The sequence below is a fragment of the Pseudomicrostroma glucosiphilum genome, assembly GCF_003144135.1.
Source record: "Pseudomicrostroma glucosiphilum strain MCA 4718 unplaced genomic scaffold BCV69scaffold_9, whole genome shotgun sequence".
Classification (NCBI taxonomy): Eukaryota; Fungi; Basidiomycota; class Exobasidiomycetes; order Microstromatales; family Microstromataceae; genus Microstroma; species Microstroma glucosiphilum.
In genome coordinates, this window is record NW_020289921.1 from 99,269 (window position 1) to 123,240 (window position 23,972).

General features: G+C 55.8%; 8 protein-coding genes across 8 annotated transcripts; 4 read left to right on the forward strand and 4 right to left on the reverse strand.

Annotated features, from left to right (window-relative positions):
* Positions 1 to 206: 206 nt before the first annotated feature.
* BCV69DRAFT_283446 (hypothetical protein) lies at positions 207 to 11,256 on the reverse strand. Its single transcript, XM_025492713.1, has one exon. The coding sequence runs from the start codon at positions 10,795 to 10,797 to the stop codon at positions 319 to 321; it is 10,479 nt and encodes a 3,492-aa protein (XP_025347079.1). The 5' UTR covers positions 10,798 to 11,256; the 3' UTR covers positions 207 to 318.
* A 593-nt stretch (positions 11,257 to 11,849) lies between these two features.
* BCV69DRAFT_213228 (putative RSR1-GTP-binding protein) lies at positions 11,850 to 13,007 on the forward strand. The gene is made up of 4 exons (XM_025489766.1): positions 11,850 to 12,003; positions 12,081 to 12,228; positions 12,317 to 12,458; positions 12,574 to 13,007. Exons 1-4 carry the CDS (start codon positions 11,955 to 11,957, stop codon positions 12,856 to 12,858), a joined length of 624 nt encoding a protein of 207 aa, XP_025347080.1. The 5' UTR covers positions 11,850 to 11,954; the 3' UTR covers positions 12,859 to 13,007.
* Positions 13,008 to 13,693: 686 nt separating this feature from the next.
* Positions 13,694 to 14,541, forward strand: BCV69DRAFT_313130 (hypothetical protein; the record flags this gene model as incomplete). Its single annotated transcript, XM_025495000.1, has 3 exons — positions 13,694 to 13,946; positions 14,028 to 14,048; positions 14,134 to 14,541. The coding sequence occupies 3 exons, from the start codon at positions 13,694 to 13,696 to the stop codon at positions 14,280 to 14,282; spliced, it is 423 nt and encodes a 140-aa protein (XP_025347081.1). The 3' UTR covers positions 14,283 to 14,541.
* Positions 14,383 to 16,188, reverse strand: BCV69DRAFT_313131 (beta-lactamase/transpeptidase-like protein). Its single transcript, XM_025495001.1, has 3 exons — positions 15,228 to 16,188; positions 14,811 to 15,151; positions 14,383 to 14,715 (listed from the first exon to the last, which is right to left on the reverse strand). The coding sequence occupies exons 1-3, from the start codon at positions 16,147 to 16,149 to the stop codon at positions 14,620 to 14,622; spliced, it is 1,359 nt and encodes a 452-aa protein (XP_025347082.1). The 5' UTR covers positions 16,150 to 16,188; the 3' UTR covers positions 14,383 to 14,619.
* A 185-nt stretch (positions 16,189 to 16,373) lies between these two features.
* Positions 16,374 to 18,022, reverse strand: BCV69DRAFT_283450 (hypothetical protein). Its single transcript, XM_025492714.1, has 4 exons — positions 17,859 to 18,022; positions 16,933 to 17,766; positions 16,756 to 16,872; positions 16,374 to 16,683 (listed from the first exon to the last, which is right to left on the reverse strand). The coding sequence occupies exons 1-4, from the start codon at positions 17,920 to 17,922 to the stop codon at positions 16,466 to 16,468; spliced, it is 1,233 nt and encodes a 410-aa protein (XP_025347083.1). The 5' UTR covers positions 17,923 to 18,022; the 3' UTR covers positions 16,374 to 16,465.
* A 138-nt stretch (positions 18,023 to 18,160) lies between these two features.
* On the forward strand, positions 18,161 to 19,660 carry BCV69DRAFT_283452 (putative NADP-dependent mannitol dehydrogenase). Its single transcript, XM_025492715.1, has 6 exons — positions 18,161 to 18,565; positions 18,649 to 18,801; positions 18,879 to 19,000; positions 19,099 to 19,116; positions 19,186 to 19,338; positions 19,422 to 19,660. The coding sequence occupies exons 1-6, from the start codon at positions 18,295 to 18,297 to the stop codon at positions 19,527 to 19,529; spliced, it is 825 nt and encodes a 274-aa protein (XP_025347084.1). The 5' UTR covers positions 18,161 to 18,294; the 3' UTR covers positions 19,530 to 19,660.
* On the reverse strand, positions 19,316 to 20,116 carry BCV69DRAFT_271103 (hypothetical protein; the record flags this gene model as incomplete). Its single annotated transcript, XM_025490944.1, has 3 exons — positions 19,316 to 19,693; positions 19,774 to 19,854; positions 19,928 to 20,116. The coding sequence occupies 3 exons, from the start codon at positions 20,114 to 20,116 to the stop codon at positions 19,640 to 19,642; spliced, it is 324 nt and encodes a 107-aa protein (XP_025347085.1). The 3' UTR covers positions 19,316 to 19,639.
* A 949-nt stretch (positions 20,117 to 21,065) lies between these two features.
* Positions 21,066 to 23,796, forward strand: BCV69DRAFT_250169 (apses-domain-containing protein; the record flags this gene model as incomplete). The annotated part of the gene is made up of 4 exons (XM_025490370.1): positions 21,066 to 21,334; positions 21,414 to 22,282; positions 22,343 to 22,952; positions 23,031 to 23,796. The coding sequence occupies 4 exons, from the start codon at positions 21,066 to 21,068 to the stop codon at positions 23,794 to 23,796; spliced, it is 2,514 nt and encodes an 837-aa protein (XP_025347086.1).
* Positions 23,797 to 23,972: the final 176 nt, after the last annotated feature.

The window sequence follows — 23,972 nt, forward strand, 5'->3', positions numbered from 1 at the left end:
GTGGCAGCCAGGAAGAATTCAGCCCCTCGCACTTTGCCTCGCCTCGCCCTCGGCCCCGCGTCGCCCTCACTCAGCCTTGCCCTACGCGGGAAAACTAATCTCCCCCCGGCGCGCCCGGGTTCAGCGCGCGCAGGGCTGACCCGGGCTAAAGGGTCCTACCAACCCGGAAGTGGCCCGGCACTCTGGCACACGCTCGCACTCTTGTACAGACAGACCATTCATTGTACAGAGGAAAGCATGACGATGCAGCGGAATAGTAACGTAAAACAGACACTGTGACACGAGCTCACTACTCATTCAAATGGAAGTGCCGCTTATCTACCTTGGATCTCCACTCATAGATGGCCCCCTCGAGCTACCGCTCCCCGACATAGTTCGTCTCGGCGACGGCCGTGACGCCGACGCCGAATCGCGAGACTGTGCAGCAGTGGACGGGGAAGTCTCGCTCGCCGGCGACTGAGCTTCCCCTCCAGCTGGTGTGAGGCTAGGTGAGCGCGAACTCGATCTCAGCATGTTCCTCCTCCCTGGGCCAGCGGCAGTGCTACCACCGCTACCGCCACCGCCACTCCCATCGCGTGACCGATCACGATTCAGGCGAGTCTGTAGGAACCGGCCAAACTTCACTGGTGCGCTCTTCGCCGAGCTCTCCGTAGTTGCTAGGTCTCCAGCATCGTCAGAGTGAAGAGGTCGCGACTCGTTCCTTTCATCGGTAGGGCTGTCGCTCTCACTTCCACCCCTTTCCAGGTTCGGGGAGAGCGCATTCGAGCCCATTCTCGTCAAGAATTCTCCGCCCCGCTCTTCAGAGTCCGGACTGCGATTGGTTACAGAAGCTTGACCTAGACTCCAGCCTTCCCCATTACCGAGTAGAGGCGAGGTGGTTCTTGGCGTGGGAGGCTGGACGTGCAACTGCAGCGGAGAGACACTGCGGGTCTCCTTGGAACCTTTGAGGAGCAGCATCTGCTTTTCTCTGATATTACGCAGCGCTTCCGGTCGCTTGGGCCGATGAGACAAGATCGACTTGACAATAGTGGTCCTTTGGCCCCATGCGGCTCTGAAGACGTCCTTCTTGATGTGCTGCACAAGGTCTTCGTACGTCCATGTGCGATTGCGATATTCAATCGTAGGCGCCTTGAACACCAGGTCATACACGTCTGTGATGGACTTCTCCTTCTCACCCTTATAAGAGAGGCAAAAGACCGTTTCAGCCAACTTGAAGAGTAAAAAGGTCAGATTCGACGAAGCGCGATGTCGCATCTCTTCAGCATTGCGCTTGGCAATGGCAAATTGTGAGAGATCCTCTTCATCGTCCGAGGCGCCAGAGTCGTTCCCATTGCCATGCAGATTGACATTGCTACGCTCGGTGCTACGATCACTCTTCTTTGTCTCGGCTACGGAGAGACGACCCTCCGCTGATGCCGATTGAGAGACGGACTTGTTGCGGAATGTGGATTGTTGATCGGCATTGCTGGACGACATCGAGGTACGACGGGAAGAGGGCTCGTCGGCTGGTGTAGCGACTTCGCTATTGTTTCGACTCAAGTCGCCACTAGACCTGCCTCCAGTCAGTCGAGCAAATGGCGATCGCTTCTTCTGGGCGGCTGAAGAGAGCTTATCGGCTTGGGCCTCCAGCATCTTCTTCTTCTTTTCTTCTTCCTCCTCACGATGTCGTTTGCTGCCGAAGATGTATGCCATGATGAGCCTACCGGTCTTGATCTCGAGTTGTAGATGCAGCGGATGAACATCAAATTCGAATTGGTCAACGAGAGAGATGCCACCCACAGGCGCCATCTCAGACCAGACAGCATTCACAAAGCGGCCCTGTCTAGCCATGGGATGGTCTAAAGCCTTGTTCCACTTGGTGATGATCTCGGGGAAATGAGCATCAGGCCGCACATCGACTGCCTGGAGATCGATGATCGATAGAGTATTCGCAGTCGAGTTGTCGGCCTTGTTCAGCCAGGTAAAGCTAGGCCCCTTGATGGAGAGCTTGGCCAAGAGGTCTCCCTCCTGTTCACCCATCATGTTCCATGAGATGTCCTGCGCATGTGCCTCCAGACGAAGAGCAGACTTCTTGTCCTTGTCTTCCTCTCCTTTGGCATCCTCCGACTCCGTAATGGCATCTGCGATCAGCAGAAGCTCATCGACGAGGTCCGATAATTCCGTCTTGAGCCTGAAGAGGTCCGCCTTTCCATCTTCGTTGAGATCGTCGAAATGGAATTGATACTCCGCGTCAAGCTCGAGAGCTCGCCGAATGCGGCATTGCAGATCCTTGACTAGGTCAGCGAGCATAGAGGTGTCCTTGAAGTCGTAGCTGAACAGCATCGTCTGCAATTGCTTTGCCCGCTCCTGCCAGGACGGCGCACGATAAAGGATCAAGTCCGTCACAATATTGTACAGAGCACCGAAGTGGGTAGAGTTGGCTGAGACGGCAAAGCGAGGGCATCGCACTCGCAAGAGGTCCATGTAATGACGCAGATGATCGAGACCGGGTTCCTCATGGCAAGCATCCGAAGTGATGGGACGTGTCGAGTCGTGCAACCGCAGGCGGTTGAATTTGTCGTAACGGACACTCGCATCCGTTCTGCTGACGATCCTATTGAAGGCGCCCGTCTCATGTCGCAAGTCGATCAACGTCTCCAGCGGCACGGCCAGCTGAGCCCCGACCGCTTCTCTGCCACTGCCGAACCTCGAAGTAGGTGTGTTCTTGTGCGAGACGGGGTGGAAAGCTTGCAGTCCGTCCATGGAGAAGTAGTTGCGAGACAGCACCCTTCGATTGACTGAGTCCTCATCGGAGATGCTAGGGTCAACGACGGCGAAGTTCTGCAGTCGAGTCCTGATCGCGGTAAGAATGACCGTCGAGGTATCATCGATCTGACTCTTCATGACAATCTGAGGCTTGAGAAAGACACAAAAGTTGGATCTGTGGACATCGAATGCCTCAGAAATGCCCTCCCAAGGGTTGACGTGAGTGTCGAGCACCGCATTTGCCAAGGTATCTTTGTAGGATGTAGCACTCGAGCCAGCCCGTGGCCGTGCGCTGTCTTCCAGAACGTAACGCTGGGTGTCGTCCAGAAGACCGGTGAGAAGCTCAACGCCGCTCTTGGAGCCATTATCATCACCTTTGGAATGCTCGGAACGGCTCTCGTCTCCGGCCAAATTTGAAGATGACTTTTTCGCACTTGCCTTGCTATCGTTCTCCAGGTGCTTAGAGAGCTGCTTGATGTTGTAGATCGCCCTTGCCGTCATATGATGAACGAATCCTTTACGCTTCTTGTAGAGGGCATAATAGCGCAACAAAACATGTCGGACCTGATTGGAGAAGATGATGACGGGGTTGTGAACGAAGAAGCGATCGTCGAAGGTGTCAAGATCCTTGAAAACTTCGGAGAGATCAGCGACCCCATCGGCGGAATTTGAAGACTCTATCTTCTTAGCATCACTGTTACGCCGTCCATCTTTTCCAGCACGGGGAGACTCATCATCCGCTTCGGCCTTGTCCTTGTCCCATCGATTACCGCGCCGTGTTGCCCTAATCTCGAAGGTGTCACCCTTCTCGAGCGCCTTACAATAGTCTTCGATCAATTTGATCCGCTTGCGCAGATCTTTGACAGCGTCCGAGTTGCGGCTCCTTGTTTGATCGAGCTTGTCAAGTTCCTCTTTCAGAACGCTCACCCGAGCTTTGGCCAACTCGGCTTGGACGTGGAAGTTGAGAGGAGCCTTTCCGATCAGGCAGGTGTGCGTCTCTGGGTCCTCGTTGCCGAATTTGGACTCTTCTGTTGCTTCGGGCGCTTGCTCGTCCTCCTTGCCTTTCTTCATGTCTCGCCTCTCACTGTGCGTGTGAAAGCGTCGGTAGAAATTGAATCTTGGGCAGGTGAGAGCCTGGATCAGGCGGATTTCCGGGGGCTCATCATCATTGGGCGTATAGTCCACCTCGACAAAGTCATTGAGGTCCACCCACTCGAGGTCTTCCGGGCCTACCACTGAGCCGTCGTCGAGTAGATTCGTGTCCTCGTCCGCCCCAACATCAGCATTTACGTAATCGACCAGACGCTTCGACGAGTCACGGAATCTACCTACGAGCGCTCGGAGGTCGATGTCGCCCAGGTCGGCTTCCGCCTCGTAGAAGGGCTTATGGAAGACCTTCTTCGCTTCCTGCAGCTCTGGTCGCTCCTTGATCGTCTCTTGTTGGCGCTGGTGCATGTCCACATGGAAGGCGCCCAGACGAGCTTTGACACCGAGAATGGTGTTGAGTCCCTTTGCCCAGTCTGATCGCGAATGCTGATGATACAAGTGGGAAATGTAGAGAGGAGAAATGTCGAAGCGATACTTGATCGTTGCCAGGCTACGGCCGAACTTGGGCGAGGGTGGAGGACCCGTCGGGAACAGCCTCCCTTGCCGAATGGGCAGACCCATCGCGCTGTCGAACAGCCTAAGCCACGCCCAGAAGTGCTGCCAGGCCAATGGCGAGAAGTAGAGATTATTGCCGCCGCCCGAGTGACCGCGACGGACACCGTCGACCTCGAGTCCATCTCTAGGAGAGTAGATAGAGAGCGCCAGATGACCAAAGTCAGATCGCCATCCATAGAAGGAATCACCGTGGCGCTCGTCCTCTGGCAATGTAGCCACGTATTCTTTGCTGCGCTGGATGACAGTCCAATGCGGCCGACGATCGAAGAAGCGACAGGCTCGGTAGAAATTTTGACCAGAGCACTTCTTCTCTTGCTTGCAATTATGATCACGACAGGTGTGTTCGTGTCGTAGGGAAGCTCCCCATCTCACACCATTCGTGAGCTTGATTACGATCTTGGAGAATTGAGGCTCCTTCATGTATCGACGAGACTGATCGGTAGCCAAAGAGGGTTTCCCATCTACCATCTCCTTGGCCTCATCGGAGAGAGTGCTACTTTGCCCCTTGGTACTGCCGTCTTCCTTGCGCCCGTCTTTGCCAGACTTCTCCTCATTGGCAGCACTCTTGTCGCTTGTCCCCATGGCAGCTTTATCTTGATAGTCTCGCAGATCTGGAATAGCCAAGATGTACTGGTCACTGATGAATTGCAAGAACTCTCCGTCTGGATTCTTGAAGCCAATTCTGACCTCGACGTCACCTCGCCAGCACTTGACCCAGCCTGCTCCATTGCCACTGATCGAGTACGGGTCGCGACTACCCTTGAGATAGAGATGCAATTCCCCCTTGTTCTTCCAGCGCAGGTGGATACGACTCTGAATGATGAGGGGAAGCTTGTCCCAGAATCCGAGCTTGGGCGAAGGATCTGGTGGCGGACTGCTGATTCCGTCAAAGACCCTTACCATGTCGGCAATGGCAGGCTGAATACTCTGACCCCATGCGAAGCGAGTCGGGTACGCCGAATTGATGTCGACGACTGGTGAGCCGTAGAATTTGACCGGCATTGCGACTTTGGGAACGTTGATGCCAAATTCAGAGGCATCCGGATGTCCCGTGGCGGCGGGGACGATGATGGCGGGGACGTGGCGAATGGATTGGGTGCCCTCGGAGATGTGTTCAGCGATGCAAATGTCCCCAAAGAGCTCAAAGGCTGGGAGGTGTTCTCCCTGATCTGCCTTCAAAGGCGGAATGTGCAAGAGCGGGATGGGATAGTCTCGGAGCTCCCATCGCCACTCCGCCATCGTCCAGCGCAGGTGCAAGGGCACCAACAAGCTGTACGGCAGGTCCTTGGGGGTGCCATTGCCCTGCTCATGCATCCAATCGCGTAGTTGATCCTCAGGGAAGCTCGTGGGCCCTACAGAGACCTTGACCTTGGACATACTAGAGCGGAAGAGCGGCGCAGCTCGGCTCGGCTGGACCATCTCAATGGGTAGCTCGACAGCAGCCTTGGCTGCAAATCGACCAAAGATGCTTTTTACCATTGCGTCTTCACGCTTGCCCTGCTCTGCTCGTGCATTGGCATAGCGGCGGAGCCAGCTCGAGGAATTGTAAGCATCGAGCCTACTGCGAGCCTGCTGGATATGCTCCTCGATATCAATGTCTGACTGGGACGTCTCCGTCTCGCTGCCGCTAGTCTCGTCAGATTCATCTTCGCTCCGACTGGACCGGCTGTGAATCGACTTTGATCTGGGACGCGATTTGGAAGTACCGCGACTGCTCTGCAACGATACTGAGCTCCTCGAAGCTGACCGTAGCTTCTTTTCTGCTTCGAGCTTGGCAAGCTTGGCTGCAAATGCCTCTTCCCGCTCCAGCCTCATCCGGTTCTCATCTCCACCAGCTCGCCAGATAATGTTGAGTCTGGTCTCGATGGGATCGTCTTGCGCCTCGATTGTGAGGATGCGGATGTTGACGTCCACGTAGGGGACATGCTTAGGGTCCTCGCCGACGGGAATGATGATTGAGTCCTCTCCACCCTTGACGAACTGGTGCACAAGCTGCTTTGTTGCCTTGAAGGCGACCGAGGTGCTGTCGATGATGTGATGAACAACGTAGCCATATGGTATACGAACACTGGCGCCATCGCCGTTGACGTAAACCTTGAGCTTACCATCAGGTCCTCCATTGGGGTTGACCGACACTTTCCAATCTCTGAGGCGAACCATCTCCTCCCATTGTCCGGATGCGATCACTCGTGGCGACTCGACTGCCCCCATGAGCGACTCCCAGAGCATTGATCCCCCTTCGGCGTCCGTCCATCGAAGATCCAGGCGGCGGATGTGGAGGAACAGATTAACGTTCTCGGGTAAGTCGACGAAAACGTGGACATCAGCTACACCCAGGTCAACAAAGATGCTCGGTCGCGCCAGCTTGCTGGATGGTGCAGCTTCCGGTTGGTCGTCGAGAGAACGATCATTCTCGTCTACCGCTGCTTCTGCACTGTCCGGTTTCAGGCGCCTGAGAGCGGCCACAGCGATCAGGATGCAGTACGAGTGAAGCAACTGAATCCTGAAAGACAGCAGTCTTGTGCCATCAGATTCAATGGTGAGCTCCTCGCAGTGTTTTGCTACCAAAGTCGGCTTGAGTACAGGTGGCCGAATTGTGACTCGAGTAGCAGAGTAAGGCATCCAGAAGATGTAATTCTTTGCGCGGTCCTCTTGATTGTAGCGACGACGAGCAGAAGTCTCGAAGGCTGGCTGACGATCGTGAAAGTCCCAAATTGCATCGGCGAAGATTGCAGTGGCCTCCTCCTCGTCCTCTCCCTCATCGTCAGAAGGCGTTTTCTGCCTCCGACTTCGACTTGGAGATCCATAGCGGCTCTTCAGATCCTCATTCACCAGAAGAGTCGCCTCTTCAACATCTAGCAGAGGGAAGAGGCCAATCTCGTACAGACTGATCTTGCCAGTCGCAGCCTTGCCATGCCGCAATGCGAGGGCATTGGCAGTCATGACGAGGTCCTCCGGTAGCATCAAAGCGCTGCGCGCGCCCCAGTCTGCCTTGGTTGTTAGCAGCTCAGGGGCTTTCTTTTGACAGACAAATTCGATGACGATTCTACGAGCCTCGAAACCTACACCGCGACAGAGGTGAGGATCGCACTTGGGATCGTTGCCTCCTACATGCGCTAGTACTCCGCCGATGGACAACCAGAGGTCCAGGCCATGGCGGAACTTGTCGATGAGGTGCACCACCTTGGCAGTCTGGGCAAAAGCCGAGGGCTGGTGACCCAACTCGCCGGGCTCATGGTACTCTTCCTTCGCCGCGGAGGTCACGAAGGGGCGCCGAGCAATCTGGATCTCCCGCATAGTTGCTTGCATCGCCTCGAAGACCCGGGGATGCCAGAGCTCGAGGTCGATTTCCTCAACAAAGCCGCGTACCTTTGTGTGATGTCCAGTGAGTCTCAAGATAGGACGGCTGGTCCCGAGCTCTTGTATGCCAGGTATGTCGCCAATTGCCGATGCATCGACATTGTTGATCGCCAGCAGCTGTCTCCGAACCAGATGTGCATCACCGCCCTCGCCGTTCGTAGACTGACGAGCGTCGGGGCCAGTGAAGACAAAGAAGCTCTCGATGACTGGACAAGTCAAATTGCCTTCGAAGTCATATATGATGCCACAGTCTTCATTAAGCGCAAGAGAGGGTCTGCGGACGAGGCGCGCAGGTACTTTGACGACTTGAGGCTCCCCGGGCTTGCCATCGGCGGTGCCAGGAATGATGATCTCTCGATCTTGGGCTCCCAAGCGAGAATCTTCCTTTGACTTTTGCCGCTCTGTAGCTACCCTCTTCTCTTCACCCTCGGTCTTCATAATCTCGTTCATCTTTGTCACCGCCTCTTCAATGGACATGCCACCTTCATCGGCGTTCGGTGAGGGGACATTCTTGCCCCGCTCCTCTGTCTTGGAAGCTGATCGCGACCGTCGTGTTGGAGACCAACTACCACCTCGGAGTCTACCGACAAAGGCAGAGAAGCCAGAAGAGGGCGTACGAGGCGAGGAAGCTCCAGGACCCTCACTATCGTACGTGCTCTTGAGTGACCATTCCAGCTCGTCCTTTTCAAGAGCCTTCCAAGCCGCGGCTCTTTCCCTATCATTGCGTCTGATGTATGCATCACGATAGGAGCCGTGGAAAGCCGCGTGGAATGATGGCACCTTCAACATGAGGCTGGCGTCCTGCGCAGAATCGGAGGAGAGTGCCCGGCCTGCATCAAGCCGGTAGGCAGTCTCTCCAACTTCCAATCCAATAGACAGCCTCGGTACGTGACGTAGGAGTGTATCGAATGCCGTCTCCCGCGAAGGGCGATCAATTTTCAACCTCTTGATGACTGCTCTCCGCTCAGCTCGCCTCATCTCTACGTACGTCAGGAGGGCAGCTGCGCAGTCGAGCTTCACATCTCCTCTGATCCTTTCCAAGCTGATCTCGGCAAGGAGGGACTGTTCGTTGGGGTCACCTTGGAAGAAGCGTCTGCAAGCCTCTTTGCCATCAAGTGAGGCAGGGAAGAGACCAAAGGGAGTCCAAGTAGACCGAACGTGGACATTCAGCTCGTCCAGGTGGAGGAACTCTGATCTCTCCTTCTGTTCGTCGACTCGGCACGACAATTGCAGAGAAGAGAAGCCAGCATCAACAAGGAAGGCGCGACGATGTTCAACGGGCCTATGATTGTGTGTTCCACAAGTGCCAAGCCAATGTTGATGCTTGCTTTCCGACGGGTCACTGTTCTTCAGTGAGACGTGAATGCCTTTGATGTTTCCACCCACGTAGATTGCAGAGGGCAACCGCTTTCTCTCTTCTTCGGAGAGGGAATCCATCGAGAACTCGCTCGCGCCAGGTCTCGTATCAGATCTGAAGGAGATTTGAGGCATTGTGACGGAGAGAGTCCGCAGAGCAGCAAGAGCTTTCTCAGCAGGCTCTCTGCGCTGCTGTGCGAAATGACGGGAAAAGGCCGAGCGATCTCCCCCTGCTCCTGCCACAGTTGGCATAGGGCCACTACGTAGGGCCTTGCGATCCTCAACGATTCGAACGATGCGGTATAATGCATCGAGGCCGACATCAGCTTTGCTCAGATCTAGCGAAGTCTCCACAGTCTCTCGTCCTCCGAAGTTGAGACTCGTGCCTATCCGCAGGCCGAGCTCGAAGCGCGTTACCTCTGGCAAACAAAGAAGCTTGGAAGCCAGGGGAATGGTAGCATTGACGGTTTGTCCACCCTTCGCCCAACCAGTGTCCGACGTAAAGCGCGTCGACGAGCATGATAAAGAGGAGTCCTGACTGGAACGACGAGCAGAGGTTCGAGAGGAACGTGACTTGTCATCCGGATGCAGATCGGCTTCGAAGACTTCGACACCGCTTACACGGATTATGAGGCTGCCCTTTCCAGCAGGAAGGCCGGCGGTGATGGAAGTCGCAGCCCCCCTGGCGGTATGACCGACGTTGATGATGGCTTCTGACAAACGGCGATAGTGTTGACGCGGCTCTTTGACTCTGCCAGCGTCCCGTCGGTCCTTCCCCATAGGTCCCGAATGCTCTCGATCTGTGACCAGAGCCATCGCCAACTCTACGCCAGCATCCTCTACTCTCACAACAGACTCGACTTCCTGTAGGTAGACTTCCACTCGGTGTACCTCGATCCCGATGAAAGACATGAGTGCGGGCAGACTTGAGACGATGCAGAACGTGATGGCTCGGGCAGCCTGATAGAGCCTGCAGCGAATGGCGGGATATGCTCGGAGCGAGAGCCAGCAATAGCTTGACTCGAACCATGGCGCAGGACCCTCATTGGCCTTGTCGTCTCCGCTCGTTGTTTGCGCCTCCTCGGGGCCAGCTCTGGGGGCAGCTGGGCTGTCGCCTCGTACCAGAGCTTCCATTCTCTGGTCCTCTTCCTCTTGCAACTTCTTGGCGGCCTCTTCTTCTTCTGCAGCCTTGACCTTGGCCTGCTCGAGCTTTCTTTGCTTCGAGGCTTCATCTGTGGGTGAGCGAGGCAGACGAACGCCTACGCCCTGGACATTGATGGTGAGCCAGCTCCTTGCGCGACCCTGCTTGCTCTTTGGGCTCTCATCTAGCCTCTTCCGGCCAAAGGAGATGTAGATGCGCTGTACTTTGACCACGAGGCCTTCAGGTGGTTGGCCATCGCCGCTGTGCTCTCCTCCTCGATCACCTGAGATTTTCCCAAATCCATTCGATCTCCATTCCAGGCCGTTCAAGCCTCTCAAACCGACGCACTTCACTCGTAGTCTGCCGCGTAGGAAAAGCCTGGGTATGCGCGGGAGGATTGCTCCGAAGAGGACGAGAAAGGCAACGAGACAAATGATTGCTGTGACCAGGTAGGATGACGACGAATACGATGATTCTGGCGATGATGATGACGGATCTGGAAAGGAAGCAGGCTTTCCCGTCGAAGACGCCATGGCGTACGGCAGGGTATCGTCAGCTTACGACCGAGAGGCACGAGCGCTCAGACTCGGCGGGGTCGAAGCGCGTTCTCTGACTCGCAGAGGTCTCGTCTTGGCTGATTTCTAGGATGGTGAGAATGTGTTAGGCCACATCGTCCCAGAGATGCAGGTGTCAGCGACGAGGAGAAGATGGCGGTGAGGCGCAGTGGAGGTTCTGGTAGGAAGCAGAGGACGTTTTGGTGGACCCTCGGGCAATTGCTGGACTCACAAGCCACCCAAGCAGGCAGGCACGCCTAACGCCGCCGGCTCGGCATCGCCCTTCCGTCGTCGAGGCTGAGCAGGCGGACAATGAGGGCGCAGCGCGAGAACCATGCCGAGGTAGCGACGTGGGAGGGGAAGCGTCCCTTCCCTACTCGGATATGCTCCGGCTATACATCTGCAAGCATAAGTCAGTGGCTTCGGGCATGAGGTTCGAGGGTAGCCGTGGAGCAAGGCACAGCTTGGCGGGGGACAGAGCGTGGGTAGAGTAAGATGCGTGAGGGCGTGCCGACGGTGCCCCTTCCGTTCCGCCGACGCATGCACGCATGGGACACCTTCCCTCACCTTGTTCCCCTCCAGGAGTGACCAGAGCAGCGAGTAAGCCGACGATCATCTCTGCCCGCTGTACTTGTCCACCTCGTCACACGTCTGCAAAGCGTCATCGTCGCCACTGCCTTGCTGTATCCCGCGCCTAGAAGGTGCCCGCGTTCCTGATCTTCCAGGCAATCGAGCCCGTGTCCCCACGACGCTCATCATCCGCCGTCACCGATTGCCCCTGGGCTGTGCCTAGCTTGCTACGCGGAAGAAGCAGAGGCAGCCAAGGAGCCAAGTCAAAAGCAGCTCCATTTGCGGGGCTACGCAAGGCCGGACCTGCGTACACTGCACTGCCGCCGCCCTTCCTCGAGCTTCGAGGGCTGCCCATGACTTACAGGCATTACCTTCCCACTGCACGCACACCACCTAGACTCCTTTCCTTGTCCCGCAAACGCTGCGTGATCCCCATCGCACTCAGCAAGTCTAGTAGCGTAGCTGACAAACCACACCTCTAGAGGGAGTCGATCCGGTCTTCGACTTTCGGAGCTGCGAAGAAGCCAGGACGGTTGCCGAGCAAGCAGCATCACAGCCGTCTCGACATGGCCGACAAGGACGATGCTGCTGACATCAAGATTGTCATGCTAGGAGGTGAGATAGACTGAGATCGCACAACTGCCCCTGAACCTGCCTCAATGCTGACTCTCCAGCGCTGTCCGATGTCACAGGCGGTGGAGTGGGTAAGTCTGCCCTCACCCTTCAATTCGTCAAGGGTGAATTCTTGTCCACATATGACCCGACTATTGAGGAGACATATCGCAAGACGATGGAGGTAGACGGTCTCAAGTCAGTGATAGAGATCATGGATACTGCAGGGTGAGTCAAAGGCGTATACTGGACGAGAGCTCTGATACTGGCCCGCTCACTCTCTGACCCTGCCTCCTGCAATTCGCCTTGACCTTAGGACGGAACAATTCACGGCTCTCAAAGAGATCTACATGAAAGCTGGCAATGCCTTCATCTTGGTATTTTCGCTCACACATCTGGGGAGCGTCAATGAGCTCGGAGAATTGAGAGAGCAAATCCTCCGATTGAAGGGCCGCAAAGTGAGTACTCTACGGGAGGTCGTGTAATGCGGGATCCTCTCCTTGCGCTCATAGTCCTTTGGAGTCCACAACTGACAACTTTGGTGGATTTTCTTTTTCCTCTCTCCCCGCTCAGGTTCCCCTCATCCTTGTAGGCAACAAGTCCGACCTGAAAGCCGACCGACAATGTCCCCAAGAAGTCGGCGCAAACCTCTCGCGGCTGTGGGGCAAAATCCCTTACTACGAAGCCTCGGCGAGAAAGGGCACGAATGTGGATGAGATCTTTGAGGATGCGGTTCGACAGTGCAGAGCCATGGAGACTAGTACGCAACTGGATAAGAAGAAGAGGAAGGAGGGGCTGGCCGAGATTAGAGGGAAAGGGAGGATGGGACTGGATAGTAAGAAGTGCGTCGTCATGTGAGGGCGACTTACTAGGGGAGAGCCGGGAAAACCAGCTCTGTCCACGAAGAGAGACTGGATGAGAAGTGTCTACGAAGAGGCAAGCACTGCACTCTCCAACCTAGCACCAGGCGGCCGTCTTCTGGACGGGACAACTTGACGACAAGATCACGACGAGCGGCACGGCTACGACCTGTGCCTCACAAGATACCCAGGACAATTCAAGTCCATGTCCATTGCAATCTGATGACCCTTCTAACGATTCCTACCTTCCTTACGAACATTGGTCTGCTCCCGTTGTCGTGGCTGTCTTATGATAAATGACATTTGACGTTGCGACTCTACTCAATTCGTGTACCATCGTGGTTGGTGACACTCGAAGTGGGGTCTCACTCGGTGGGGCTGGTCTATCAACGAGGTTGCTCGAGGGAGAGGGTACGTATGCCTCCTGTGTTCCTCGACTTTGCGTCGAGAAAACATTGAACCGGCAGCTGTCATTTGTGGCTATGAGCGGACAACGTGCGCCGTACGCCCAGACGCCGAGCGTACGACGGGTCAAGCGGGACCGGTGAGCCGCTTTGCTCCCTAGACGGTACCTGGGCGCGGCTCGCTATTGCTCCGGTGACCGGTAGTGCCTTTCCCGTGCCTGCAGCTCCGGACAAGCGAATAGCGGGGTATAGTGGTGCTTGGCGTACATCGGCGTTCGATGCTGCTGTACTTACGACCTGGAGATGGAGAAGGGAGGGAAGGATATAAGGACCGGCGCTTAGCAGGAATTTCTTCTCCTCTTCTCGCCGCCCTTTCGATCTCCAAGCAACACCTCCAAAGTGCAAGAGCCGATCCAACCACTCACGACGATGAAACTCCTGACCAGCGCCTTCCTTGCCCTCGCCTCCCTTGCCTCCCTGTCATCCACATCTAGCGCAAGACAGACCGACCCCTCCCTCTGGGGTAAAAGCACCACCTGCACCGGTTGTTCTTTCCAAACTACCGTCGACCCCGCCAAGGCCATAGGGGTCTCTGTCCACCAATCCGCTAGATGTATCACCGAGATGCTCCGCGAGAATGACCTGCAGTGGCCGACTGCCAAGTGGGATTATGCAATTCATGGTCAGCTGGCGGTAAAGAAGGAGAACGGGACGGGGAATTAGCACTTGGAGGGATTCTTGAATGTTAATGGACTGAAACCAGGGTATCCCAAGAATTTGGATGGTGAGTCTGCTCACTGACTACCGAGGCGCGGATCATGCAGTTGAGGCTGACACTGTCACTACCCCTCTGGCTGTGCCCTTTCCAGGAGGCTTCTCGGTCCAAGATCACGTCTGCGCCAACAAAGTCAAGGCGAGCGTGGACTGCCTCCCTGCCTCCTGCTTCAAAGGTGTCCGCGAGGCCATCGGCCTCGTCATCGATCCTCCTGGACATGTTGCCAAGCCTGAGGACCAGTAGACACTCCGCATGGAGAAATACGCACTCTCTACTGCGGAAGATGGAAACAGATGTGCTGAATCTCGTGTCGACAGGACCGTGATGTTTGCTTCATTCTGAGCGTCGCAGCAGCCCATACTCTCGACGCCATCGTCGCAGCTCTCCGAATGTCAGTTCATTGTACATAGTCGATCAGCTGCCATAAAGCTCCTCACCGTGCATAATTCCATACTCTACTCATATCCATTCGCGATGAGAATGTCTGAGGGATCTGAAGCTGGTGATTGAGTCAAAGGCTGTAATACTAACAACGGCAACAGACGGGCTCCTGATCTCGGCTCCATCATGCCCTCACCCCTCACTCCAGACCGCCGTAGATTACCTTGACACACTTGTACAGGAGCTCTTTCCACATCGGGTCCGCATACGGCAGGATTTGCGTAGCCAGCATCACCTGGAGAGGAGGACGTGGTGGTTAGCATGTCAGTGTTTATCCTCCATTACAAGCCGTGCAGGCTCATCTTGCTCAACATTGCAAGCACTACTCACCGCAATCTCCTTCGTCGGATCGACAATGTAGAACAGGCAGGTGATGCCACTCCAGAAGACCGAGCCTTGCGTCACTCCAGCCTCGGTGCCCTTTGGGAGATACGCCAAGCCCGAAGTGTGCTGAAGATTGGCGTATCCCCCCTTGGGAGCCACGACACCCTCGTCCTCGAGCGTCCTCACAAGCCCCGGGATCTGGGCATCTGACAGGTGCGGTGTGAAGAGCTGGCGAGAGATGGAAGGGTCTATGAAGACCGAAGAGGGGATGGAGAGCTTCTCAGCCTCGGCTGAAGAAGCGGGGAACTTTGAGAGAGCGATAAGGAAGGAGAGGTACCGTCCGTAGTCTTCAGATGAGGCAACAAAGGTGGGGGGTATCAGCACAGGTCCTGGCTCCCCGATTGTATCAAGTGTCCTACTCACCCTCAATTGTGCTGACCAGACCTGCTCCTCCGCTGGCTACATCTGGTGCAGCTGCCCCTTCTCCTTCCCAAATCGCCCCCGCAGGTCGCGGGTATTGCTTCGTCACAGGGACCAGCGAGCCGTCTTCCTCTCTCCAATGGATTTCCATACCATGCTTGGAGGCGTACATTGCCTTGGCATCATCTGGGACCCCTTCGGCTGCTGCAGTCGAGGCAACAAGATCTCTGGGGGTGAAAGTTGACTTCTTCATACCTAGCGGGTCGAAGATCCTCTTCTGGGCAAACTGCGCAAAGGTAGTCCCATCACCGAGGAGCTTCTCGATGAGCAGCACGGCCCAGTCCAGTCCAAAGCCATAGCTCCATCCCTCCCCTGGCTGAAAGAGGAGGGGGAGATCGACGAAGGCCGCTTTTGTGAGGGAAAAGGCGGAAGGCTGCCCCTTCTTTTCTGCCCAGGCGTGCAGGCTGGCTTCCTTGAAAGGGTAAGTAGAGCCAGACGTGTGGTCCATCAGCATGCGGATCGTAATATCTTTGTCTTTGTGCACAGGTTCGATCTCCCCTGTCTTCGTGTTCAGCACCCCATTGGCCTTCATCTGAGGAATGTAAGGATCAACAGACTCATCTAGACTCTTGATCTTGCCCTCCTGCATGAGCAACAAGAGGGAGATGGCCACGATGGACTTTGTGCACGAAGCAATGTAGAGCAGCGTCTTTGGTGTCACTGGCCCGCGAGGATCATCGGTGAAGTCTGCGGTAGCATTGCGAGATCCTTTGGCATCAAGGAAGAGAGGAGCGTTGGGGTTTGTAGAGCTGACTGTGAGAAAGGTACCAGGGAGGCGAGGCTTGGGAAAAGCCGTGTATTCTTCTAGCAGAGAAGTGAGTTCAGCGACTGCGCTTGCAGACAGAGTAGGGATCTTTGCAGCCATATTGGACAACTGTCAGGGATACGAGCGAGCGAGCAATTGAGCTGATCCCAGATGTTGGTAAGCAATGAAGGTAGCAAGACTGCTACCGGATCTGCGGGCCCCACTGCTCGGCCCGAAGCCCCCCTCCACCAGAAAAGGCGGAAAAGCCGGCGATTCGGCAGTCCGCTCTGTGCACAAGCCCACTTTCACACCTTATTTCCGGGGCCCCTCAATCGGTACAAATTGTAACATCGGGAATGCGAAAGGTCATTGATCTCAGCTTATTCTTGGTCTATATCGGAGAAGCTTGCGACGGACATCTATGCTCTACGAAAGTCTACGAGGTGCCATTAGTGGCACTTCCATTATGGCGAGTGCCCTTATTTCTTCGCCGCGTCTCTTCGCTGGCCCTCCTGATTGCCCAGGTCAGCTTGTACGTCTGCAATGCATCCGTCCAGCTACTGAGGGGCTGCTGGTCACTCTGACCGTCGAGTGCGTCTACAATGACTTGGAACTCAGTTGCAAATGGATCCTCGTTGGGGTACTCGATGATGGCTATCGAAGAAAGAAAATATAAGGTGAGCCAAAGTATCAGGCACTTGCAGCAGGAACATCAGGTATACTTACTGTCGTCGTTGGATGCGGGCGAGCGGATCGTAAGCGTTGGACATGTGGAATACGCTTCTTGAAGTTTAAAGCGCCATCCGTCGGCTAAGATCTCGATCTCCGTTGAATATTCAGCTCCTGAAAGAGTGATGTGTCAGCCAAGTCCTACCAAAGACAGGCCGGTTTTGCTGTACTCACCTTGCAAAGCTACACCGTGTGTCAAAGTAGCCACTGTCCCTCTCTGGTGCTTCCAAAATGCCGTGGTCAACCTTGGTATCCTCTGATCCTCCTGTATCAAACTCTCATCGAAGCCCTGCGCCCCCAATACGCCGGCGTCCTCATCCCACTCTACGCTCGAAGCCTGCACCGTGTCCATGACCACCTCGTTTCCTACGTCGCTGCCGGCGAGGAAGCGGACGAGGTCGACAAAGTGGGTCGCTTGTTCCACTACAGGTCCTCCCCAGATGCTCTTGGTCCACCATTGGGCATTGACTGCTAGAGGGTAGGCCATGAAATATCTTGCGCTGACGCACATGGGCACGAGATTGTGTTCAGCCAGGACAGAGCGAATCTTAGCCACAGGAGAGAGGTACCTTAGCATGTATCCCACTGACAGGACAGAGGGCTTGGCCTGCCATTCTCTGAGCCCGAAAGCGACTGTCTCTAGATCGAAATGGGCAGGGTCAGATGAAGAAATGGGCTTCTCGATCAGCAGCCCTCGTACATCTGGGAAGTGCTTCATCAGCTGCATGTCGAGGTCTTTGCCCTTTAGGGTAGTGCCACGGAAGGGCGGAGGACAGCCATTGACAATCAATGTGATCGAATGCGCCTCGAGAGCAGCGGCAGCATGTGGTACGTTGGGAAAGACGGTAGCCCCCGCCCAAGCGGCGTGCGTCTTTGGGTCGGCCCGCTTGGCTCCGATTTGGGACTCTGCTCTGGACAGATTGGGATCCACTACACCGAGGACGTGCAGACGCGAACCCAGAATTTTCTCTAGACGGATACTGTGGTTCCAAGGACCTTCGCCACAGCCTGTAGGGCAGACCAGGAGATAGATAGAGGTCAGGCAGAGGCACTTCGGAAGTCCGTCTTATCTGTACATTCGGCAACCTCTCTGCCCTCACCAAAGTTGATATCGCCGGCTCCGATGAAGAGGACCTTGACGATGGACGGGTCAGCTATAGTCATGTCGAGAGACTGTTCTACGTCCTTTCTCTATCGCCACAGATATAGAGCAATGGTATCCCTTCACTCGACCAATATTCCTCCTCATGTGCTAAGATTGCCTGGCCTCCGGAAAGACTTCGGAGGTCCAGATCGCCGAGAAGAGGCCGAGGGTGGACCCTGTGGCAGAGTGCCCGGTGCGGGGGTGGAGTGGAGAGGGAGAAGTCCGCGCCCCACTCGGTGATCTTCCTTGCCTTGGCTCCATCGTTCTAGCCGCACCTCTTCGCCTGACGTGACCCTGAACAATCAATCTCGTCCTCCCATCCTCTCATCAGATCGATTCACTCCTACTCTCCACAGACTCCCCACTCCCTTCCCGCCATCCACTCGCCCAAGATGTCGATGACCATCGAAGAATGCTCTGCCACGCGCCAGCCAAGGCCCATTCCCGAGACGTCCCGCAACGTTCTCGAGCAGCTCTCCATGAAGGGCAAGGTCACCCTCGTGACCGGCGCCGCTGATGGAATCGGTCTCGCAGCCGTCGAAGCAGTCATTGAAGCTGGCGGAGATGCGGCTATGGTCTACCGATCGAATGACACAGCAGTGGAAAAGGCGAAGAAGCTCGCGGAGCAGTACGGTGTCAAGGTCAGGGCTTACAAGTGTGATGGTGAGCTCAAGCGGGGCAAAGGAAGATTTACATGACATGAGCATCTAAATTTACGAGGCCTTGCCTACATTGTCTCGCTTCAGTGACAAGCGCCGATGAAGTTCAGAAGGTCATCAAGGATGTCTTTGGAGACTTTGGTCGCATCGATGTCCTCGTTGCCAACGCAGGCATGGCCGTCTCACAGCCCCTGTTGGAGCAGTCTCTTGAGGATTACAAGAAGCAGATGAGCGTCAATGGTGAGTGGTAGGCTTGTGAGCAGTGATCGTTGTCGAGGGTCATGGGCTTACCATGGGTCTCTCACCCCTCTCTGCAGTCGATGGTGTTGTCTATTGCGCCAAGTTTGTGGGAGAAATCTTCAAGAAGCAGGGCTTCGGAAACCTCATCATCACCTCCAGCATGTCGGCCCATATTGTCAATGTTCCCGTTGATCAGCCTGTGAGTATTTGCTTACCAGCGTCAAGCACTGGACAGGCGCATCATGCTCGGAGCTGATCTCATCTATATGGTTCTTCTCCCTCCCCCTCGTCTTGCAGATCTACAACCTGACCAAGGTGAGCATTTCCGACTCGATAGTCCAGCTGAAGGTAATGACCTGACCTTCTCCTCCTGTTCTCACACAGGCCGCCGTCACCCACTTCGGCAAGTCCCTGGCTCGAGAATGGCGGGAATTTGCTCGGGTCAACATCGTCTCTCCAGGCTTCTTCTACACAAAGATGGGCGCCTCGCCGCAATGCGAGAACGAGGCGGTGAGGAAGGCCGTTCTTGCCAGGCAGGTGAGTCAGAGAAGTCAACACAGGGCATTTGAATGCATCGAGGTGCTGACCTCGGCTGCTCTATACTTTCGACTCTTTCCCAGGGTGACACAAAGGAGCTCAAGGGGATCTTCCTGTACCTTGCCTCGGACGCCTCTACCTTCACCACTGGGTCCGACATTCTCGTCGACGGCGGCTACACATTGACCTAATTGCAACGCGCAATACTACGCCACTGTTGCTGCATGGGTATATCAGTGTAATCTGCAATTAAAATGAGATCGTCACACCCTTCGTTCTGGTTTGATCCGCGCTTTATAATCTATTGCTCAAAGTCGTATATGAAGCAGTCTGACAGCATTGCCTTGGCCCGTTCCTGTCGGAGAATATTAGGAGTCAGTGGTCTGATCAATGGGCTCTTTTGGGATTCTGCAGATCTTCGCTTGATGCACTCACTCCGAATGCGACGTGGACTGGGTCCTTTTCTAAATAGTACTGGACATCCTTTTTCGAATCAAAGGTGACAATGAAGAGGTGCTGCAAGCAATCTCACGGGTGGCGAATGTCAGCAATAGAGCTTTCGCCCATCGCGATCAGCCCCTTCACTTACCTCGAACCCCTTACCAGCTCCCTCTGGACTGATATTGGCCTCTCCCAGCTTAAAGTCGCGGATATACGGCTTTCCTTGCTCATTCACACATTCCGTCTCGAGCGCCCTGAGGCTCTTTACCAGCTCAGCCTTGTCTGAGTCTGTCACGTCGGAGCGATAGGTGAAGGCGACGACGTGTATGTAGGGCATGGCTGGGTTGCTCGTAGCAGCAATGAGTAGTGGAGGTTACCTACCCTGGTCACGCAGTGTGCGTCATGCTGACCTGGACCCTTTGGTGCCGTTCCGCCTTGTGTATCTCCCGTTCCGCTCCGTGGGACTCCAACACTGTGCGAGTGTTCGAGGCTTAGCGTCTTCTGCGCGTCGCGCCTCGCGCCCAAATGGCAAAGCGACCAGGGGCGGCGCATCACGACGGGGGTCACCGTCTTCTGGTCTACCACTGCTCACACCATCACCTCCTCTCCTCATCCTTGACCACCCCTTCCCGGCCTGTACTTCCTCGCCTTCTTCACCCTTCAATCTCACTCTCTCTTCGAGCTCAGCTGCTAGTCAGAGCATAAGATCTGGCACCTTGAACCATCCTTGCAAGTGCTCGATACTGCTCCATCTCCGCATCTCATATCGCACGAGGTCGAGGACCATTACTGCACATACCTGCTTGGCACCTTCAGCAAGCATCACTGCTAGTGTCTGCTAAGGTCTCCTGACTCTGCGAAAAGCTTTCAGTGCTATCCAAGCGTCACGCAAAGCCGCATCGCGCTCTCGCTCGCCAAGCTTGACTGTCAGCGGTGTCAGTCAGCCCGGCCCGGCCCAGCCTGCACGCCTCGCTTACCCCATGATGGACATTCCATTTGCCAACAATCGCGTACCCTATCACCAGCCTAGTCTCAACGCCATGTCTCAACAAGGCAGTGCGACTGGCAGTAGTGGTGCAGGCGGAAACTTCTACCAGCCTCAATCCTACTCCCAGAACATGACCTACTCCAATGGCGCCCATCCACTATCGCCGCCCAAAGGCCGAGGGGAAGGTGCGCCTCCATTCAGCCAGGCATCATCCGCTGCACCGTCTTCTTCCATCGAGAGCAGTACCAACAACTTCTCATTTCCCAACAGTAGTCCTGCAACTACTGCCCCCGCCTCCATGGGCGGAAGCTTCTCCGCAGAAGGCGCATCATCCGCACCTCAACCCACCGTCTATCTAGCGACATACTCCAATGTCCCCGTCTATGAGATGACCATCCGCGGAATTGCCGTCATGAGAAGGAGGACAGATGGATTCCTCAACGCTACTCAAATTCTCAAGGTGGCGGGTATTGAAAAGGCAAAGAGGACAAAGATTCTCGAAAAGGAGATCCTGACGGGCGAGCACGAAAAGGTGCAGGGAGGGTACGGGAAGTACCAGGGTACATGGTGCGTAGACCCTGAGGCGGATCGATTGCTCTTTTGACGAACTGACACTTACTCATCTGCCTCCTTGTGGTTTTCGCAGGATCCCGCTGAAGCGTGCTCAAGAGCTTGCAGGCTCCTACAATGTCGCTCACCTTTTGCGACCCGTCCTGGAATTTGACCCTCGCACCGCGGATCAAGTCCCCACGGCAGGTCCCAAGAAGCGGCCGAACCCAAATGCTCCCGCCAATAGCTCCTACTTCAAGAACGGTCCTGGAGCAGTCAAGAGCAGTACGCCCAAATCTTCGGGCTCAGCAGCGCCGGAAGCGTCTACACTCAGGGCTCCCACCCAGCAGCCTCGCTTCTTGCAACTGCGAGCTCCACCTTCGGCCAGCACTAGCGATGAGGCGGCGTCTGGCATCATGGCTCCTGGATCGGCGAGTCTCATTGGTGCCCTCAGTGCTTCTGGCGGTACCAGTGGTACGGAAGGCATCCCACCTGGCTCGACACCGTCTATGCGCCAGGCATTGAGCAACTATTCGCAATTCGGCTACACTCCTCAAGGCGTTCCCTTGCCTTCGTCGTCGACAACGGCAGTCGGCAAGCGCGCCGAGCGAGATGCAGACGATTCGATGGAGTCTATGCAAGGACGCGAAGCACCAGCGAAGCGAGCACGAGCCGGGAGCCCAGGTGGTTCGCCACCTTCGCGTGCTGAGGTCCCCATGATCGCTCTTGGCCCCTCTCCAGTCAAAGATCTCTCTGCCCTTGCTGGTCCTGACTCGTCCCTGCGAGGAGCTTCGCATCCTCGACCGCAGCAAGTGGCCCTCGGTCCTCCCGACGAGCTCGTGCGAAGGTCCGGAGGCACCCGCTTTGCTGATCGTCCCAGACCCGTCAAGGCGCAAGACGAAGGAGAGAGACGTATGCGCGATCGACTCATCGCCCTCTTCATGGGCAGCGAAGGCGATGTGACTGGTGCTGCAAAGGAGGACGCCCAAGGGCAGCTCACCCAGCTTCTCACTGAGCTCAAGGCAGCTATCAGCTTGGGAGGCTCTGCTCCAGCTTCGAGCGAGAGCGGACCTGCGCCCTGCGTAGATGCCGTCATCGACGATCACGGTCACACTGCTCTGCATTGGGCTGCAGCGCTTTGCAAGTTGCCATTGGTCTCCATGCTGGTCGCACGGCCTGTCACTGAGCGAGGTGCCAATCTACATGCGGGCAACTACGCAGGCGAGACGGCTCTGCATCGATCTGTCCTTGTGACAAATGCCTACGACTCGTCCAACTTCCCAGATCTGCTAGAGATTCTCGCTCCATCTTTGCACACTCGCGACTTCAAGAACAGGACAGTGCTGCACCACATTGCCCTCGTTGCAGCTCTCAAAGGCCGCGCGACCCCTGCACGGTACTACCTCGCCTCTGTGCTCGAGTACATTGCCAAGAAAGAAGGTGGCAAGTTTGCCTCTCTTGTCGATGCGCAGGACGAAGATGGTGAGACGGCGCTAGGCATCGCAGCTCGACAGGGTAACAACTCCATGGTGAAGATGCTCCTCGAAGTCGGTGCTCGAAAGGACCTATCGAACATCTTCGGCCTGAGGCCCTCTGATTGGGGCATCGATGGTGGCAGCACTTCTGGTGGCCCCTCGTCTTCACCTCTGGGACCAGGACAGGAAGGCAGCCAGCTCACCCCTCAGACGAAGGAGAACCTGCGCGAGTCACGCAGCGACCTCGTCACTTCTCTTATGCGCCCGCCTCAGCCTCCCATTCAAAAGTCCCAGGACGTGTTGACGCAACTGCGCTCCCTCCTGGACGAGCTGACGAGCACCTCGGCCAAGGAGCTAGCGGAGAAGCAAGAAGCACTCCAGGTGACGCAGAGCCATCTACAGAGTGCTACACGGGAGCTCACAAGCAGACGCAAAGGGATCAGTACGGCCATGGCTAAAGTGGCCGAGCTGGAGGAGCGTAAGCTTCGCGTGGGCAACCTCAAGAGACGCCTCTTCAGGGTCGTCACGCACGGTGTTGAGTCCGGCGGTGGCGCTCCTGCGGTCGAGGGAGAGGTAGAGGAGGAAGCCTCGCCCGCCCTGATCACCGAGCTGCTCCGTCTCGAGTCTGACTTCTCCAGCTCCTCGTCTACATCGCCGGAAGAAGGCCTAGTGCGAGTCCGCTCCGAAGACCTCTCCCGCCTCTCCCTCTCCCCATCCCAAAAGCAAATCGAGCACCTCCTCCTCACCCGCTTCCTCCATCACCACTTTACCCTCTCCAACGACTCTCTCCGTTCCGCCACAGAAGCGGTGCAGGTTGAAGCGCGCCAAAAGGAGGAGAAATGTAGGAGAGTGGTGAGCATGTATTCTCGTATCGAGGAGACGCAGGTGGAAGAGATTCTAGATGAGCTGGTAGCGGCAGTGGAGAGTAATGCTGAAGTGGACTTGGCGAGGGTGGCGGGTTTCTTGGCTAGGACGGGAGGGACGGTAGTTGGTTTGAAGAAATAAAGGGAGAGAGACAGAACAAAGTAAAGTAGCGTGGGGATTTTGCCTTGAGGGAAGACGTGGTGATGGTGGTGGTGGTGGTGATGAAATTTACAAAGGTATGAATGTCAGTGCTTGAGAATGAGCGTAATCTGGTGTAATAGTAAAGCCACTGTCAAGTAAAGTCAAAGTCAAGTCCA

Excerpts from the sequence above, each read along its gene's own strand:
- BCV69DRAFT_213228 (XM_025489766.1), top strand. The coding sequence starts at position 11,955 with ATGGCCGACAAGGACGATGCTGCTGACATCAAGATTGTCATGCTAGGA. Across the intron at positions 12,229-12,316 it reads GAGATCATGGATACTGCAGG|GACGGAACAATTCACGGCTC; the intron begins GTGAGTCAAAGG and ends CCTTGACCTTAG. Across the intron at positions 12,459-12,573 it reads TCCGATTGAAGGGCCGCAAA|GTTCCCCTCATCCTTGTAGG; the intron begins GTGAGTACTCTA and ends CTCCCCGCTCAG.
- BCV69DRAFT_313131 (XM_025495001.1), bottom strand. The coding sequence starts at position 16,149 with ATGGCTGCAAAGATCCCTACTCTGTCTGCAAGCGCAGTCGCTGAACTC. Across the intron at positions 15,152-15,227 it reads TCTGGTCAGCACAATTGAGG|ACTACGGACGGTACCTCTCC; the intron begins GTGAGTAGGACA and ends CCTCATCTGAAG. Across the intron at positions 14,716-14,810 it reads ATCCGACGAAGGAGATTGCG|GTGATGCTGGCTACGCAAAT; the intron begins GTGAGTAGTGCT and ends CCTCCTCTCCAG.
- BCV69DRAFT_283450 (XM_025492714.1), bottom strand. The coding sequence starts at position 17,922 with ATGACTATAGCTGACCCGTCCATCGTCAAGGTCCTCTTCATCGGAGCC. Across the intron at positions 17,767-17,858 it reads AGCCGGCGATATCAACTTTG|GCTGTGGCGAAGGTCCTTGG; the intron begins GTGAGGGCAGAG and ends TCTGCCCTACAG. Across the intron at positions 16,684-16,755 it reads GCCCGCATCCAACGACGACA|CCATCATCGAGTACCCCAAC; the intron begins GTAAGTATACCT and ends TTTCTTCGATAG.
- BCV69DRAFT_283452 (XM_025492715.1), top strand. The coding sequence starts at position 18,295 with ATGTCGATGACCATCGAAGAATGCTCTGCCACGCGCCAGCCAAGGCCC. Across the intron at positions 18,566-18,648 it reads CAGGGCTTACAAGTGTGATG|TGACAAGCGCCGATGAAGTT; the intron begins GTGAGCTCAAGC and ends GTCTCGCTTCAG. Across the intron at positions 19,339-19,421 it reads AGGCCGTTCTTGCCAGGCAG|GGTGACACAAAGGAGCTCAA; the intron begins GTGAGTCAGAGA and ends ACTCTTTCCCAG.
- BCV69DRAFT_283446 (XM_025492713.1), bottom strand. The coding sequence starts at position 10,797 with ATGGCGTCTTCGACGGGAAAGCCTGCTTCCTTTCCAGATCCGTCATCA.